Source organism: Lissotriton helveticus, chromosome 5_1 (genome assembly GCF_964261635.1).
Source record: "Lissotriton helveticus chromosome 5_1, aLisHel1.1, whole genome shotgun sequence".
In the NCBI taxonomy this organism is placed as follows: Eukaryota; Metazoa; Chordata; class Amphibia; order Caudata; family Salamandridae; genus Lissotriton; species Lissotriton helveticus.
Window position 1 is genome coordinate 1,321,694,445 of NC_136065.1, and position 17,410 is coordinate 1,321,711,854.

The window sequence follows — 17,410 nt, forward strand, 5'->3', positions numbered from 1 at the left end:
GCTAGCCATAACCCAGCCACAAGACCACACAAGTTCAGCAGCATCAGCGTGGCCGTGCTCGGTCCAACCCTGTGGGTAGGTGGCCAGAGGTCGGGGTCAGTCCACTACCTCCCCACCTCCTCAGCCTCCAAACCCTCCTAATCCGACCCTTAAAGATTATAGGTGGCCATTTGGTGACCGGATCAGCCATCACCTCCACCACTGGCAAAACATCACGTCGGACAGATGGGTTCTTCAAATAGTCCGAAGGGGCTACTCCCTCCTATTCAAGGCTACCCCTCCCTCCCTCCCTCCATTCCTTCACCTTACTACTGGCTGACAGAGGATCACCTGACTTTGCTTTATGAGGAAGCCATGGCTCTCTTTGCCAAGTGAGCCATAGGGAGGGTTCTGGTGTCGCCAGTAGGCTGTGGTTGTTATTCCCTCTACTTTTTGGTCCCGAAAAAGGAAACTATCCTGCCTCCCCATCCTAGACCTGTGATCTCTTAAATATTTCCTCAACAAGGAGTTCAAGATGCTCACTCTGGCTTAGGTCTTGTCCGCCTCAGACGCAGGAGCCTGGATGGTAGTGTTGGACTTGCATGACGCTAATTTTCACATTCCCATCCTGCCCGACCACCGGCGCTATCTGTGGTTTATGGTAAGCCATGAGCACTTTCAGTTCACTGTGCTCCCCTTTGGCCTTACCAGCGCCCCTTGGCTCTTCACCAAGGTGATGATGTTGGTCGCAGCCCATCTGTGCAGATCGGTGGTGCTAGTCTTCCCCTATCTGTACGACTGGCTGTTGAAGGTAAGCTCTCTCCAGGCTGGCGTTTCCCACCTCCAGACTACGAAGAACCTCCTGCATTCATTGGCGTACACTATCAACGTGGCAAAGTCACACCTGACTCCCTCTCAGGTGCTCCCTTTCATCGGAGCTGTTCTGGACACTGCAGTTTCTGGCTTATCCTCCCGAATGAGGAGTCCAGAATATTCAGGTTACGATAACTATGTTTCAGCCTCTATCCTGGATTTGATGAGACTGACTTTGAGGCTGCGGGGTCTCATGACTTGCATCCTGCTCATGTCAGATGGCATATGAGGGCTCTGCAGTGGGTGCAGCATCAGGGGAATCTCTCCGACATGGTTCAGATGTCTTGAAGTACTGCACAGGACCTGCAGTGGTGGCTGACCAACCGCGGTTGGGTCAGAGCATACCCCTTTCCCACCCGGAACCAGATCGAACAGTCACTCCTGGAATGGGACTGCCATCTGGGTGAGGTAGAGATCAGAGGACTCCGGTCTCTAGCATAATTCGGACTCCAAAACAACTTGCTGGAGGTCTGAGCGATTCGTTTGCCATTGAAAGCCTTTTTTCCTTCAATAAATGGAAAGCTGGCTCCAGTGTTCAAGCACAACATTAGTGCCATGTGATACCGCAACAAACTGGGCGGGGTGGAGTTGTGGACCCTTTGTCATGAGGCCCTGCATCTCTGGACATGGCTAGAACAGCAGGGCATATTCCTGTGGTTCCACACCTGGCAGGTTTTCTAAACCGGGGTGGACTAACAATGCCATCGATGCCTAGTGGATCACGAATGGCATCTCCATCTGGAGGTGTCACAAGTTCTCTTTCCGCAGTGGGAAAAGCCTTGGTTAGATCTGTTCGCTTCCATCAAGAACTCTCAATGTCAGCAGTGTAATGCGTTGGAGTTTCCAAGCCGGCACCTCAGTGACACTTTTCGTCTCAAGTGGAGCTCAGACCTCCTGTACCCCTTTCTGCCCATACCCCTCCTGCCCAGAGTGCTCAAGAAGATCAGGAGCACAGAGGCCCAAGTCATTCTTGTTTTTCAGGACTGGACACGGAGAGTCTGGTATCCTTAGCTTCTTCAATTGAGCATCGATCCTACGATCAGACTGCCCCTTCGGGATGATCTTCAGTCAGAGCAACAGGGGGGTCAACTTTACGCCTTCTTGTGTGCAGATTGAGCGGCGGCAGTTCATGCCATTCAACCTTCCTCCTGAAGTTTGCAATGTTAATTTGGCCCTGTCTGCCTTTTTGAGGCTTCCAGACCAACCCTCTCTATTTAAATCCCCTATTGTAAATACATTTCTCAAGGGGCTTGTCCATATGTTTCCACTTGCCCCTTTCATCATGCCTCAGTGGAACCTTAATTTGGTTCTCAGTTCCTGATGTGTGCTCCGTTCCAACCCTTACACAGCTGCGCCTCTGGCTGCTTACCATCAAAATAGCATGTTCGAGGCATGTGGGCTGCTGAATTCATATCTGTGCATAGATCGCCGCCTAGTGTTGGGTTCGGATGATTGCACTTTGTTGTCCTGGAAGAGTCTTCGAAGTATCACGAGTTAGGTGACTCCTCCCCTGGACTACAATGCGCATGGGCATCCTTTCCATGCTCAGATTGTTTTTTTCCGCCATTGGGTTCGAATGCAAACTCCTATACTCCAACTCGGAATCGAAACAAAACTTTTCTAAAGGCCAAAAAGCCTTCGACTTCGTCGGTATTGTTCCGTTCGGTACCTCTCTACTCTATACAACCTTCCATCTCGAATCTGTCGTCGACGCGGGCCGTTGGGCCTTTTCGACGCCGCGTGAGCCGACCGTCGATGGAAAGAAGCCCTTTCAAAAGGTGCCCCCAATGCAACTCAAAGTTCCCCCATACTGACAGACACTCAGTATGCAACAAGTGCCTTTCCCCAGACCATAGGGAAGAAACCTGCCCGGCCTGCGCCCAGTTACGATCGAAAAAAACTATACGGGTCTGAAGGGCCGTTAGGCAAGAAATGCAGCGACAGGCACCTGAACCCGACAACATCTTCGATGATGACCAGGATGTACCGGACGCCAAAGACTCGGACCTAGAGATCGTCACAGTCGAGGACTACTCCGACTCCAACGACGAACTACCGTCGGGCCAAATCGTGAGTACACTGCCCCCAACACCAGTTGACCCCTCGCCAAAGGCTCCGGTCGAGGCATCGCCAACAGGCCTTAGCCAAGATCAAAAAAGACTTTCGACAGCCCCGCCTTCCGGCTCGACTCCTAAACCTTCAGAAGCCCCAGGGCCTAGTACCATCGCCCCGAAGAAAGTTCCATAGCCAAAAAAGGTCACCGAATCAAAGGGCGTCGATCAGGCAAAGACTGTCGAGCCGAAAAAGACTGTCGACCCCGCAAAGGCCGCTCAGCCAAAAGCCGTCGACCCGAGAAGGTCGGTGGCCTCGAACAAAGGCACGCAACCAAAGGGCGTCGAACCGAAGGAGGTCGTCGACCCGACCATGCCTGCAGTTCCATAAACTGTCGAGCTGGCATCCGGTGCCGTATCGAAGCCGGACAAACCTGTCGACCCAAAAGTAACGGCTCCGAAGACACCGGTCGAACCGAAAAAGAACGTCGATCCGGTGAAAGACTCGCAACCAAAAAATCCTACGGAGCACAAACAACGTGTCGACCCGAAAGTTCCCGTCGACCCGAAACAACGCGTCGAGCCCAAATCAGGACCAGAGCCGAAAAAATCAAGCAAAACACCAAAGGTCTTCGACAAACCTGCCTCTGTCGACCCGAAGAGGCCCAAGCCTAAGCCCAGGACTTTAGAGGAAGAACTATTCCACCCAGATCCATCCGAGGACCAAGCAAAGATTTACATTAACCCAGACACTGGTAAAGTTACCATCCTGCATAGGAAAAAGGACTTTGCACCTGATTCACCTATCCCACTCAAGAAAAAGGACTTTAGCACTTCTCCCACTAGGCCCTCACTCCCTTTTCAACCTATCATGCCCTCCACACCACTTGCACCTACCTCACCTTCTAACCACGATGACGATGAGGGGGACACAGGGTATGCACCACAGCCCCTATATGACTTTCCTCAAGATCCAGATCAAGAGGAACCTTGGGAGGAGCCAACAGACCCTTATAATACACATCCTATCACTGATGTGCCCACTTACCCTACTAAACCATCACCCACTGATGACACAATAGTATTTAATCAACTCCTGGACAGGGCAGCACAGTGCCACAAAGTGGACATGCAATCTGACCCTGTAGAAGAGGACTTCCTCTTTGACACCTTCACTACTCCAGAGAAGAGTGTCAAAACACTCCCAATGCTAAAGGGTGTTTTAAAACATGCACCTGCCATCTTCAAGGACACGGCCAGGGCACGGGTAATCAATCCCAGAATAGAGTAAAAGTATAGGCCGGCTCCTACTGACCCCACCTATATCAAGGGTCAGCTGCCACTAGACTCCCTAGTGGTTGCTAACGCAGGAAAAAGGGCCAACTCCCAAACTACAGGGGAAGCACCTCCCCCTGATAAGGAATCCAAAATCCTAGAGGCTTCGGGCAAAAGGGTAGCGGCACAGGCATCCAATTCTTGGAGAATCGCTAACAAACAGGCACTACTGGCTCGTTACGATAGAGCACGTTACGATCAGCTCGAAACCCTTATGCAACATTTGCCAGAGCCCTTTAAAGCACAAGCAAATGATCTCATCCAGGAGGGGAAGTTTATTTCCAACGCCTCCATTAAATGTGCACTGGATGCTGCAGACACCGCAGCTCGGCCCATTAATACTAGTGTCCTTCTCCGCAGACATGCATGGCTGAGAGTTTCCGGCTTCAAGAATGAAGTCCAGTCCACCATTCTAAACCAGCCAGTTAACCCAGACTTTTTATTTGGTCCTGCGGTGGACACCATCTTGGACAAAATGAAAAAGGACACAGACAGCGAAATCCATGGGTGCACTGCAATTTCTGCAAGACAGGTGCTCCTTTCGGCTCTCCTCATACAGAGCAAACACACGAGGAAATGCCTCACAAACATCTACCTCCTACAAGGGTAACACACATGGGTCCTTCACAAAGAACACAAACAGAGGTGGTTACAGAGGTAACAATCCTAAGGGAAGGGGGCGGGGAGGCAATAACACCAGAGCCCCCGCCTCCACAAAACAGTGACTTCCTTACACTGCCTCCGGAACACTTAACACCAGTCTGAGGCAGACTACAACAGTTCCTACCTGTCTGGCACGCTATCACCACAGACAGGTGGGTGAGAAAAATTATCCAGTCTGGTTATTGCCTAGAACTAACTTCTACGCCACCAAACATACCACCAAGACATCGTCCTATGTCCATAGAAAACATCACCCTTCTTCAACAAGAGGTGAAAAGCATGCTGGAAAAGGGGGCCATAGAACCAGTCCCTTTCCACCAACAGGGGACAGGAGTATACTCCCTATACTTTCTTATTCCCAAGAAGGACGGTTCCCTCAGACCAATACTGGACCTCAGACCCCTAAATCAATACATACTGTCGGAGCACTTCCATATGATCACACTGCAACAAGTGCTCCCGTTGCTACAACAAGGAGACTTCCTAGCATCACTGGACCTCAAGGATGCGTACTTCCACATACCCATCCATCCAGCCCACAGAAAATACCTCAGATTCACAATAGAGGGGCAACACTACCAATTCAAGGTTTTGCCCTTCGGCTCCAAGAGTCTTTACAAAATGCTTAGCCACAGTAGCAGCGCATCTCAGGAGGCAGCACGTCCATGTGTACCCTTATCTGGACGATTGGCTAATACAAGCAAAGTCGTACCAACAGTGTGCAGAACACACGTCACAGACAATCCAGTTGCTGCACAGCCTCGGCTTTTCAGTCAACTACACAAAATTGCATCTGCAACCTTCCCACGTACAGCAATACCTGGGAGCAACTATAACTACCTCAGTGGCAAAGGCATATCCAAACACATCAAGGATAGCCAGCATACAGACACTCATTTGCAAATTCCAGCCAGAACACTCCCTGCCAGCTCAAGTCTTCATGCAGCTCATAGGCATGATGGCCTCCTGCATATTCATTGTCCCCCATTGTGAGAAGTTGGCCTGATGTATGATGTCCACAGTTCTATGGGCACCCTGTATCAGTCCAAACAATCCCTTATGGTGGTGGTTGTAAGTCAACCTTATAGACAAGCTATCCTAGAGGTAGCATGGACTAAGCAGCCTAAAGGCTTAACTCAAGAGGACATGTGAAGTCAGCTGTTTTACCATATGCAATACTGTAATATCAAATGAAAGGACTTCACACAAGTTATATATTATCAAAATATATGTATTTATTCTTAGAATAATCCCCACTACTCTTCATGAGCAATGAAGCACAAGCGTTTAAATAAAAGCACAGCATAACATACACACAGTTGCACAGTTATGGATGAGGCCGGTGGCCACTCAAACCATATATCAAAAAAGTGGTATAACAATCACTAATCGATCAGGGGTAAGGCCTAGGGCCTTGGGAATCGCTGGGACTACACCGGACTAACAGCAGTTAGGACGGGAGTAGCGCACGGGATTCGGGTGCAGTGCAGAAAGCACACGCATGCACCAATGCAAAGTCAATGGTGCGTAAAAGTTATCGAGTTACAGTTTTAAGAGTCTTCCGACTGGACTAGAAGGACAAAACTTTAGACTTAGACACTAGAGGTGTAAACCACTACAGGAGCACCGGTGTTCAAGAGTTACCTCACCCACAGGAAGCGGGTGCACAGGTACAAAGGTGTTTCGGGTTTCGTCACGAAGATCTAGGGTGCCTGGAGATGAAGATGCTGCAGGCGTCCAGAAGAGAAGTGTCCGGTGTGATCCAAGGGTGGATCGAAGATGTAGAGTACCTGAAAGCAGAGGGGACAGAGTCTGGGTCACTAGCCAGTGACCAGGAAGGAACCAGGAAGGAACCAGGCAATGTCGGGCGCAATCAGGTGCTTGTCGTGAAGCTTGTCTCCGCTGCCACGTGGTCTCTGGGGCACCGAGGATGTCCTGGAGTGAATCACGAGCTGTCTCACGAAGGCTCTCGCTGTCGGCGGTGTCGGCTTCAAGATCGGAGTCAACAGGCCTTGGCAAATGCAACCCACGCAGGATTCGAAGATGGCTTCTTACTCGGACCAGCAGGGTCTGAGCGGGTGCTCCTTTTCAGGGGAGCGAGGGCCAGTCTGGAGCAACCAGACTAGCAGAGCAATTTCAAAGGTTCGTCGGTACTGGGGCCACTAGCCAACGGGCAAGCGACCGGACCAACGCGTCGAGCAGGAAAATGCAAAAGGGCCCCACGCAGCACTCGAGGAGTGTGGAGGGGTGAGCTTCGGTGCAAAAGCTGCTCGGGGCTGGAACTTCTCAAACTCCAGTGCACAGCTTCGAGGGAGCCTCGGATGCTGCACGGTCAGCGCTTTGTAGTTTTTTCAAGATGGCCGGCCCCACGCTTCAGGTCGCCTCCACGGGTCTCAGCTCTGCAGGGACTGTGGATCGGGCTGTTAGAAGGCAGGCACGCTGGGTCTTGTCGATCTCCGTCGCTCGAGTTCCGGCGGGAACTGCAACAAAGCAAACGTCGAGGTGCTGGATGGTGCCTGTTTGCACAGGATGGTCACTCCTTGACCACAAGGGAGATTCTTCAGTCTTCCACGTCCAGTGGGATTTCGAAGGGTCCAGAGTTTCGTTTCATAAGTTTTAGTCAGGATAATCTGATATGCATCTGCACAGCTCCTACTTTTAAGTCAAATCAAGGGGCTGGATTACCTGCTAGGTCCCTCCTATGGGTGGGACCCAGGAAGGGGGTGGTTACACCCCTTTCCCTTTGTCCAGTTTCGCGCCAGGACTGGGGCTGGAGTGCCCCAGAACAGTTTTGATAAAGCCAAACCAAAGTTAGCATTAACCGCAAGGATTATAATGCACTTAAGAGTATATGGTATGGCAGTATCACTGGAACAGCATTAAGGAATTGGTCCCAACACTGCAGACAGGCTCAGCTCATGCTAGAGCACCATCTTACATAAAACCAAGCACTCTGCCTCCAGGATTGTAAAGGCCTGCCATAGGAGTGACTTATAGGTGCATATGTGTCCAGATATAGGTTTAGACATAGGTATACTATATCTAAGCAAGGGGTGAGTACACCACCTTGCCCCAGCTGTGTGCACAGCCAGTTGTGTCAATTTGGATGACCAGCCAGGGGTGGCAAAAGACATGCTGCAGCCCCTGGTAGGCCTTGGATGCACCTATGCCCTGGGCACCTATAGTGCACTGTACAGGGGCTGATAAGGTGACCCAACCCAATTTAGTTATGCACCTAGGGTACATGGAGTCCATGTTAAAGAGAGAGCAGATAGCCTGGGGCTCTGAATAGCAGGGTCCCAGGCCAACTAAGTCAAAAACCAGCTAAACACAAGGCAAAAAATCTGGGGTAACCATAGTCTGGTATCCACCTTCCTACACCCATGCCAGACTTCAGATGCACCCATTACAGGAATGCCTAGCAAGGCAATGGAACCAGGCTCGTGGACAACTAAAAGACCTAGTGTTGGTGGACAGTTGCTCTCACAACTCTCTGCAGTGGTGGAACCCACAAAACCTTTCCAAGGGGCGACTGTTCCAAGAGCCAGTTCCACAACTAGTGCTAATAGCGGACGCATCACTAACAGGCTGGGGAGCCCATCTCCTCCAATACACAGTACAAGGGCTCTGGACAAACAGAAAAAATGGCATATCAACCGACTAGAGTTGCTAGCGATATTCCTAGCCCTAAAAGCCTTTCAAAAATACATGTACAACAAGACTGTGTTGATCCGGACAGACAACATGACCGCAATGTACTATATCCAAAAACAGGGGGGGACGCACTCTCCACAGCTGTCCCATCTGGCGCAGAGCATATGGAGGTGGGCGATCCCAAAAAACATCTTTCTCCTCGCAGAACACCTTCCAGGGAAGGACAATCAGATTGCCGACCTGCTCAGCAGGCACAGCCAGCAAATACACGAATGGGAGATTCACCCCCAGGTTCTCCAACCATTCTTCAAGGAATGGGGTCACCCAAAGGTAGACCTGTTTGCCACAAAAGAAAACTCCAAATGCCAGTACTTTGCCGCCAGGTTCCCACATCCGCAGTCACTGGGCAATGCGATATGGATAAACTGGTCAGGCAGATTTGCGTATGCTTTTTCCCCAGAACTGCTAATCCCGCTGGTGGCACGCAAACTGCGGCAACACTCGCTCACCCTGATCCTAGTTGCTCCCACATGGGCGAGACAACCATGGTACACAACGTTCCTAGAACTTTCAGTGGTTCCTCATCAAAGACTGTGCCTAGCACCCCATCTTCTGACTCAGAACCATGGAGAAATCAGACACCCAGATCCCAATCAGATGAACCTAGCGATCTGGCTCCTGAGGTCCTAAAGTTCGGATACCTCAACTTGCCCCCAGACTGCATGAACATCATTCGAGAGGCCGGGAAACCTACCGCGCGTGTGTGCTATGCAGCCAAATGGAAAAGATTTGTTATTTACTGCAACAATAACCAAATCAACCCATTAGACGCTTCCATACAAAACATTATATGCTACCTGTTGCATTTACAAAGATGTAACTTAGCGTACTCTTCCATACGACTACACCTCGCTGCTATAGCAGCGTACCTTCAGAACAGGCAACACCTTTCACTCTTCAGGGTACCAGCTATTAAAGCATTTATGGAGGGCTTGAAAAGAGTGATCCTTCCAAGACACCCTCCTTCCCCAGTCTGGAATTTAAACATAGTGCTTACCAGACTCATGGGACCTCCTTTCGAACCTCTGCACTCATGCGAATTACAATTCCTAACGTGGAAAGTCGCCTTCTTAGTTGCCATCACCTCACTCAGAAGAGTGAGCGAATTGCAAGCACTGACAATTGAAGAGCCATTCATGCAGGTACATGCTAATAGGGTAGTTCTGCTAACAAACCCTAAATTCATACCTAAAATCGTATCCAACTTCCATATTAATCAAGCAATTGAACTGCCGGTATTCTTTCAGAATCCACAATCAGTAGCTGAAAGAGCCCTGCACACGCTAGACGTCCGGAGAGCTCTACTATACTATGTGGACAGAACTAAATCATTTAGGAAGACAAACAACTGTTTGTTGCTTTTGCACCACAACACAAGGGAAATCCTATTTCAAAGTCATGAATAGCCAGATGGATAGTTAAGTGCATTCAAATATGTTCTCTTAAAGCTAAACGCACTTAAACAGTCCCCCCAAGAGCACACTCTACACGGAAAATGGGGGCCTCCATGGCTTTCCTAGGAAATATTCCCCTCGAAGACATCTGTAAGGCAGCCACATGGTCCACTATACACACTTTCACTAAACACTACTGTGTAGACGTGCAAGCAAAACAGCAAGCTGCTGTAGGCCAGGCTGTCCTCAAAACTCTTTTCCAAACTGCTGCAGCTGGCACAGGTGCCCACCGCTCGAGGAGATACTGCTATTCAGTCTATGCACAGATATGAATTCAGCAGCCCACATGCCTCGAACGGAATATGCTACTTACCAGTATGCATCTGTTCTTGGCATGTAGGGCTGCTGACATTCATATCGCCCGCCCTCCTCCCCGGCGCCTGTCGTAGCTGCAGCATTATTTCTAGCATGGACATCTCTTACTTTCCTATCTCTACCTCTGCCACAATGGCGAAAAACAATCGGAGCATGGAAAGGATGCCCAGGCGCACTGTAGTCCAGGGGAGCAGTCACCTAACTCGTGATACTTCGAAGACTCTTGCAGGACAACAAAGTGCAATCATCCGAACCCAACACTAGGCGGCGATCTATGCACAGATATGAATGTCAGCAGCCCTACATGCCAAGAACAGATGCATACTGGTAAGTAGCATATTCCTTTTTAGTGGCGATAACATCTGCCAGGAGGGTGAGCGAATTGCAGGCTTTGTCATCCAAGCCTCCTTACCTGACTATCTTCCGTGAGACGTTGGTGCTTTGCACTATCGCCTCTTTCTTAACAAAAGGGTCTACACCATTCCACCCTGGGAAATCTGTCACCCTGTGCACTTTCTACGCTCCTCCACATCCCTCTAAAGAAGAGGGGCGACTCCACCATCTGTACCCCAATAAGATTTATTTATGTTCGAGGCATATGAGCTGCAGATCGTATACTGTGCATTAGATCGCCACCTGGTGTTGGGCTCGGATGAATTTTATTTTATTTTTATTTATAACGTTTTATATAGCCCAAACTTGATCCCGAAGGATATCAGAGCGCCTAACAATTTGAAGGAAAGGAAGGTTACAGTTCAGTACATGAGTCAAATGGAGAATCAAATAAAGCTCACATAACAGACAATTTACAAACCTGGGGTAAGCGAAGAATAGGCTAATCGATGAAACGTAATGACATTAGGGGAGCAAATACAATAATAATATACAAGAATAACAACACATTCCGGAGTATGTCCGATGCGATTAGAGCGGACAGTCGGACAGCTTATTGAGGTAAGTACTTATTCCTGAGGAATCTTTTTACTTCCAGTTTGAAAGCAACCTTGGAAGAGATTCTACGAAGATTGCGGAAGATCTGAGGTTTCAAGAGAAGGGAATTAGCACTCCTAGACGGTCTACCCCCTCCTGATAGTTCAAGCTTTTGCGCTAGATAGTTGGGGGTTTTGAAGTGGAGGGCTTTGTGCAATAGGCAGGCAATCTTTAGTTGAATTCTAGCTTCATAGGGCAGCCAGTTTAGAGATTTTAGGACCTGGGAGATGTGGGCATTCCACTTGGTGCCTGTAACCAATCTGGCTGCCGCGTTCAATGATGCCTGTAGAGGGCCAAAGTATATTTGGGGAGGCCATAAAGCATGGCACTGCCATAGTCCAGCCTCGGCAAAACAAGCGCTTGGACCACTTGCTTGAAATCTGCTTGAGGTAGGAAAGGTTTGAGATTCCTGAGTGTCCTCAGAAGGTGGTTCGCTCCCTTGCACACATTGCTAATATGAATCTTCATATTCAGATGCTTGTCCAGGGTGATTCCTAGAGATTTAGATGAGTCAATAATGCGGGGGGAGCAGTTGAAGGCGCTGATTTCGTTCATCGGGAGGGCGCGGTTTAGGAGTGTGTTTCGGTGGAGAAATGAGGAGTAATTCTGTTTTGGAGGTGTTTAGCAGGAGGTGGTTCTCAGTTAACCAGTTTTGAGTAGTCAGAAGGGTGGAGTTGAATGAAGTGATGTTATCCGGGAGGGACATTTTCAGATAGAGTTGGGTGTCATCTGCATACATATGGAAGCGAATGTCCATGGATTTTAGTACATTAGCTAATGGTTACAGGAACACATTGAAGAGAATGGGAGATAAAGAAGACCCTTGGGGAACCCCCATGGTGACTGGGGATGGCTGGGAGAGTGAGTGGGTCGCCTTAACTCTTTGTGACCTGTGCTGGAGGAAGGACGAGAACCAATGCAGCACCTGACCAGATAGGCCAATCCTGTGCTCCAGAATGACTAGGAGGTTGTCGTGATTGACCGTGTCAAGAGCGTTGCCATTCTACCTTGACTGCACAAAAGAGGTCCCGGTGGATGACTAACTCTTCATGGGGTCCGTGGGAGCGAAGAAGGGTCATGCGGTGCATAAAAGGACGATCTCTTGAGTTGTCCTTTGCATCAAAGTCAGCTATGCTCTGCTCAAAAAGCAGTCTCCTAAAGGCTTAAGGGCTCATTCTACCAGGCCTAAGGCTGCTACCACGGCATTGCAAGGTGATGTCCCAGTCCTCAACATTTGTCAGACAGCAACGTGGGTGTATCTGCAAACGTTCACTAAGGACTAATGCCTGGACATTCAACCCTTCAGGGTCATAGTTGTTCAGAAACAAACCTATGTCAGTGCACTTCATGGCTCTGCCCTCCTGGCGTGGAAAGTCGTGAAAAGTAACTGACTTTGAGGTGACCCCTATATAGGTGACACTGACATCACAGCAACAGAGCTGACAAGGACGTCTCACAGAGCTGACTGACGCCACCTACTGGCACACAAGGGTATTGCTCGAAGAAAAAACATCCGGATCCAGTCTGAAGCCTTTAAAATTCAATGGTGAGGAATCTGCAGCTAGAACATGTCTCTACCAGATAAGGCATTACTGAAGGTAAGTAACTTGTCCTTTGGTCCAATTTGGCGCCATGGTTATCTTTCCTGAAAAGGAGGCTCCTGTAATGCAGCAGTTTTTACTTAAGTTGTTAGAGGCAGTCTATACTTCTGTTTATCAATTTCACAGTCCGATTAACGCCCGACCCTTTCCAGATATTTACAGTTCCTTTTATTTTATTTTCGCGCAAGGCATCTCAAAGCGTCTGTCAGATTTCACTTGCCATTTTTTTCTCTCTCTCTCTTGAAATGTTTTTGTTTTTTTAATTGTCTCAAACAATCCTCCTCTCTTTCCACTTCTCCTTAAGCACACCACATGTCCTGCTTCTCATACAATGTGTTCTGACAAGATATCTCAACGTGACTGTTGGGAAATCTGAACCTCACACACCCCCAATCTTATTGACCAAGCTACCCACCCCCAACCCCACCCCCGGTAAAATAACAATGAGGCAGTGAGAATGGTCTAGACACGCTATAACTATGTTTTTTTAAATGAGTATGTAAGTGTTTAACTGACTGGCTCCTCTCAAAAATTGACAGCATCAACATGTGGTGGACTGTCTTGAGTAAGTACCAGTATAACAATTACGATTATTGGGCCCGCTTTAAGGAATAGTTGTTTGACAAAATTACCACCCGTCTTTGTGCATACCCGTAGAAACAATATGGCGACCACCTTGAAATCGTTTTTCTCAAACAGTAACAAAAATTACTGCATGAGTGCGACTGGACATGGTAATACTCGCTTGAATCAAGTACTGGCAAAGCCAGTAGATCTGCAACCGCAAACTAAAAATGAGACCCCTTGGCGTTACCAGTACATGTTTCTAGGTGAATTTGTTGCTTTGAAATGTCCCCCATTGGTTGTTAATGGAAATGAGTAAGAAACCTCTGTTGTCCGTACCTGTTCTATTATCAACACGCATACTACATCTTGTGCGCACTTCTGATTCTCTGACAAAAAGGAAATGAGCTAATACAATTCCAAAAAGCCTTCGCTGCTGTTCTGATTGTAGGTGCTGTTTTTTGATAAAGCTGCTTAAACATATGAACTATGTAGCACTCAACAGAAGAACTATCTGCTTATTTGCATCTGATGAGCAGGCACAGTATAAGAAATTATGAATTCGTATTTGAAAAACTGTAATACTTTTCATTGAGTTATGTAATATACTGAGTTGTAAATATTAGTCATCTAGCAGGGACTTTGAATGAAGGTAGTATGTAAGCTGTGTTTGGGTGGACACAGTTTTTCTTTAGGGTCCTAAAAAATTTAAATGACCTTTACTGACAAAGTTTCTGTTCGTTCAGGTTTTGAATTTGACAGGTGGTTGAATACACCTGGCTGGCCTCCCTTTGTTCCAGACCTTTCCGCTGGAGACTCCCTCATGAAGCCAGCAGATGCCCTGGCAGCGCTCTGGGCTGCATCCGCTCTGAACATGGAGGCAATCAAATCGGTGGATATATCCACTTGGAAAACATATCAACTAGTCTACTTCCTAGACAGAGTACTGGAGAAATCTCCACTTCCCGAAGGTAAACACAATTTTCTGCATGTATACCTACTACTCTACCAAAATGCAATGCCTCCTTGCCCATTCCCAGCATTGCCAGAATAGCGAGACAGATGAACTTGTTCATGGAAGCAGAGCCCTAACACTCAATGTGATTGGTTCCTAATTTAGACTCATTCTGGTAACTGTGTGTAAAATGTTTACGCAAAACCACACTAGAAGACAGTTATTGGATATTCATATTACACTAAAAGTGAAACAATTGATAACTTTATGAGCAGGGTTGTTAATGATACCTGATTTTTTTTATAAGTCAAAGAAACGTGGTACAACCTAAGTGGTGAATATCACCACATAAGTAGTAATTGTGCACCTCACTTAAAAAGCTGTACATACAGTACACAGTTGGGCCTCTGAAAAAATGAATTGGATAACACTGGGTATGCCACATCTGACCTTTTGTCAGAGAATTACAATGTACTTCTGTAGAGGTTTCGATTTCTTCTTTGCTGGACATTTTCCTCACAGTACAAGATGAAATGGGAAAAAGAATATTGTCACAGAATGAGTTAAAAAAAATTATAACGAAACGGTGTTCAAAATAACTAATGGTTCCATGCATCTTTTTCAAATTCTTTATTGGTTTTAATTTTTTTATTCCATTTGTTTGACACTGATTACAGGGTATATTTCAAATTAAGTAGAACTTGTAGAATACATGCTCCAATCAGTTAGTTTTTAATTGCAACTGCCGAGAAGTGAAAGCATCTGCAAGTCTTTTTTTTAAACTGTGTCTTGTAAGGACTATTTTGAACCAGCCTGATTTTTAGAACTGGGTTTTAAAGTTTAGACCACTGACTGATTTTAAATATCTTGATTGAAAAATACTTTGGACACAAATCAGATGAGAAATTGTTTATTGCCTTTTAAGACCTTGCTGATGCCTTTGACTCCATCAATCATTGTTGTGGGTAAAGTTAATGAACATCAGTATGGGCAGAGAGCTCTTGGCCTTGAAATAATACACAAAGACTTTCCCTGCTGTGTTCACCTGGGCTGGATGAGTACTACAAAAATACAATATCAGACCAAGCGGAGGGTGTGCCAGTGATGCTTTTTTAGTCACAGCCTTATTTATTTTTGATTTCTGTGTATTTGATGGGAAAAGGAAAATTGGTGTCCGATATAAGTAAGCCTAAACTTTCAGGGAGCTCCATTGAAATCTCAAAGTCTCAACCCCCTGCCCCCATTGCACATTAACACTTACTCTGAAATCCTGCTGTACAACAAATGCTTATTAAACAGATAATAAAGAAATCGGAAGTAAGGCTGCTCCTCCAACAACTACACTACTGAAATCTCTCCGTGCAACACACACACAGCTTGTCACATCAGATCAACCCCTCATCAAGAGAAGCTCTCTCCCCCCTACTCCCCATCGGAATTGTCTCTATCAATCAAGTCATGTTCCCAGAAGCTTTCCTAACACCCCAATGTAACCCTCTCTTGATGGAACCCACATTAGGCGCAGAAGAAATTGCCAACCACGGGATTGTTACTCCCCTGCCAATTGTCAGCAGGCTTATGTCTATGCAGAACTCCAATATAATATCAACGCCAATCATGTCTTGCATGACTACCAATCCAGCTTCAGATCAGGCTGCAAGACAGCAATAGTATAATTCATGTTTATGCTTACCACCAACAGCATCAAAATTCACCAATACACTGATTACACACAATCCTGCTTAAGTCTCCTCTGCTTTTGACACCTCATGCCTCAAAAGTACCTGAACTTCATCCAGACATTGATGGCCCCCTGAACATACCTGAATCACACCAGGAAAGAAGTCCTACTGTTGTCCCAGAATAGCAAGCAACAATTAATCTAGATCTAGCTCAAAGATCTGTACCTGGACAGATTTGAACCGTTCACCAAACGACAAGTCACTTGGATTCATTCTGGACACTAAACTCACCCTCAAGGAGCACGTTGCCAAGAAAAAGATGGCTGTTGCCAGCTCACTCCATTGAAAAAAAGTGAAATCCTTGCAGAATGCCACTTCGGAAATGTTGTCCAATCTCTTGGACTCTTGCATGTGGATGTTCTCAATGCTCTGCTTAACGGCCTCAAAGATGCCACTGCCCACCCCAGAGGGCATTTTATATTCAACAGCACACTTCATCATGAGCCTGACGAAATATGAACACATCATCCCGAAACTTATGAAACTTCACTGGATCCTTTATCTGAAAGAGACTATTAGTTATAGATTCCTTACCTCAGAATTTCCCTCAGGCACCAGACTGGATCCGGAGAATTTTTTCTCTTACCAGTACCCCTGCGTGTTGGTAGGTGGCATTGGTCAACTTTGTGTTTGTCATCGGCATCGTGATCGCTGGGATGACGTTGCGGTATCTACTTAGACGCCGCCCTGCGAGCTGACGTCAGTTCTTTCTTATTCCGTGCCAGCCAGTGCAGATCCGGAGAGAGCGGTACCTTTAGTCACTTTTTGACTAGAACTTTTTTGACTTTTGTTGACATCTTTTTTGAGTTGTTCGACTCCTGGTGCACGTAGGGATGTCCCCTCGTCGGACCGGCTTCAAGCCTTTTGACTCATGTCACAAGCTGATGTCTGCCACGGATCCGCACCTTGTGTGCTAGGAGCGCAACCACAGCCCGAAGTTTTGCTTCGACTGTCGGGCCATGAACCTTAAGTCTTTGCGTGAGCGGTTCAGATAGCTTCCGGAGGCCCGGCAGTCAGCTCCATGCCGCTCGAGGTCCAAGTCAAGAGGAAGGTCGTGGTACCGGTCGCGGAGCCACCACCAGCATTCCTCATCGAAGTCTTAATTGTCGAAGCACAAGAAGAAGGGAAAGTAGCATTGTCACTCTTCGCCTTCTCCCCATCCTTCGACCGACGT

General features: G+C 47.5%; 1 protein-coding gene across 2 annotated transcripts in view; it reads left to right on the forward strand.

Moving 5' to 3' along the window:
• RNPEP (arginyl aminopeptidase) overlaps positions 1–17,410 on the forward strand; it is a 239,082-nt gene that overhangs the window by 178,827 nt on the left and 42,845 nt on the right. For both annotated transcript variants that reach the window (XM_078644158.1, XM_078644159.1), the window contains exon 9: positions 14,286–14,510. In XM_078644158.1, coding sequence (XP_078500284.1) covers positions 14,286–14,510 — 225 coding nt within the window. The remainder of the gene's footprint in view (positions 1–14,285; positions 14,511–17,410) is intronic.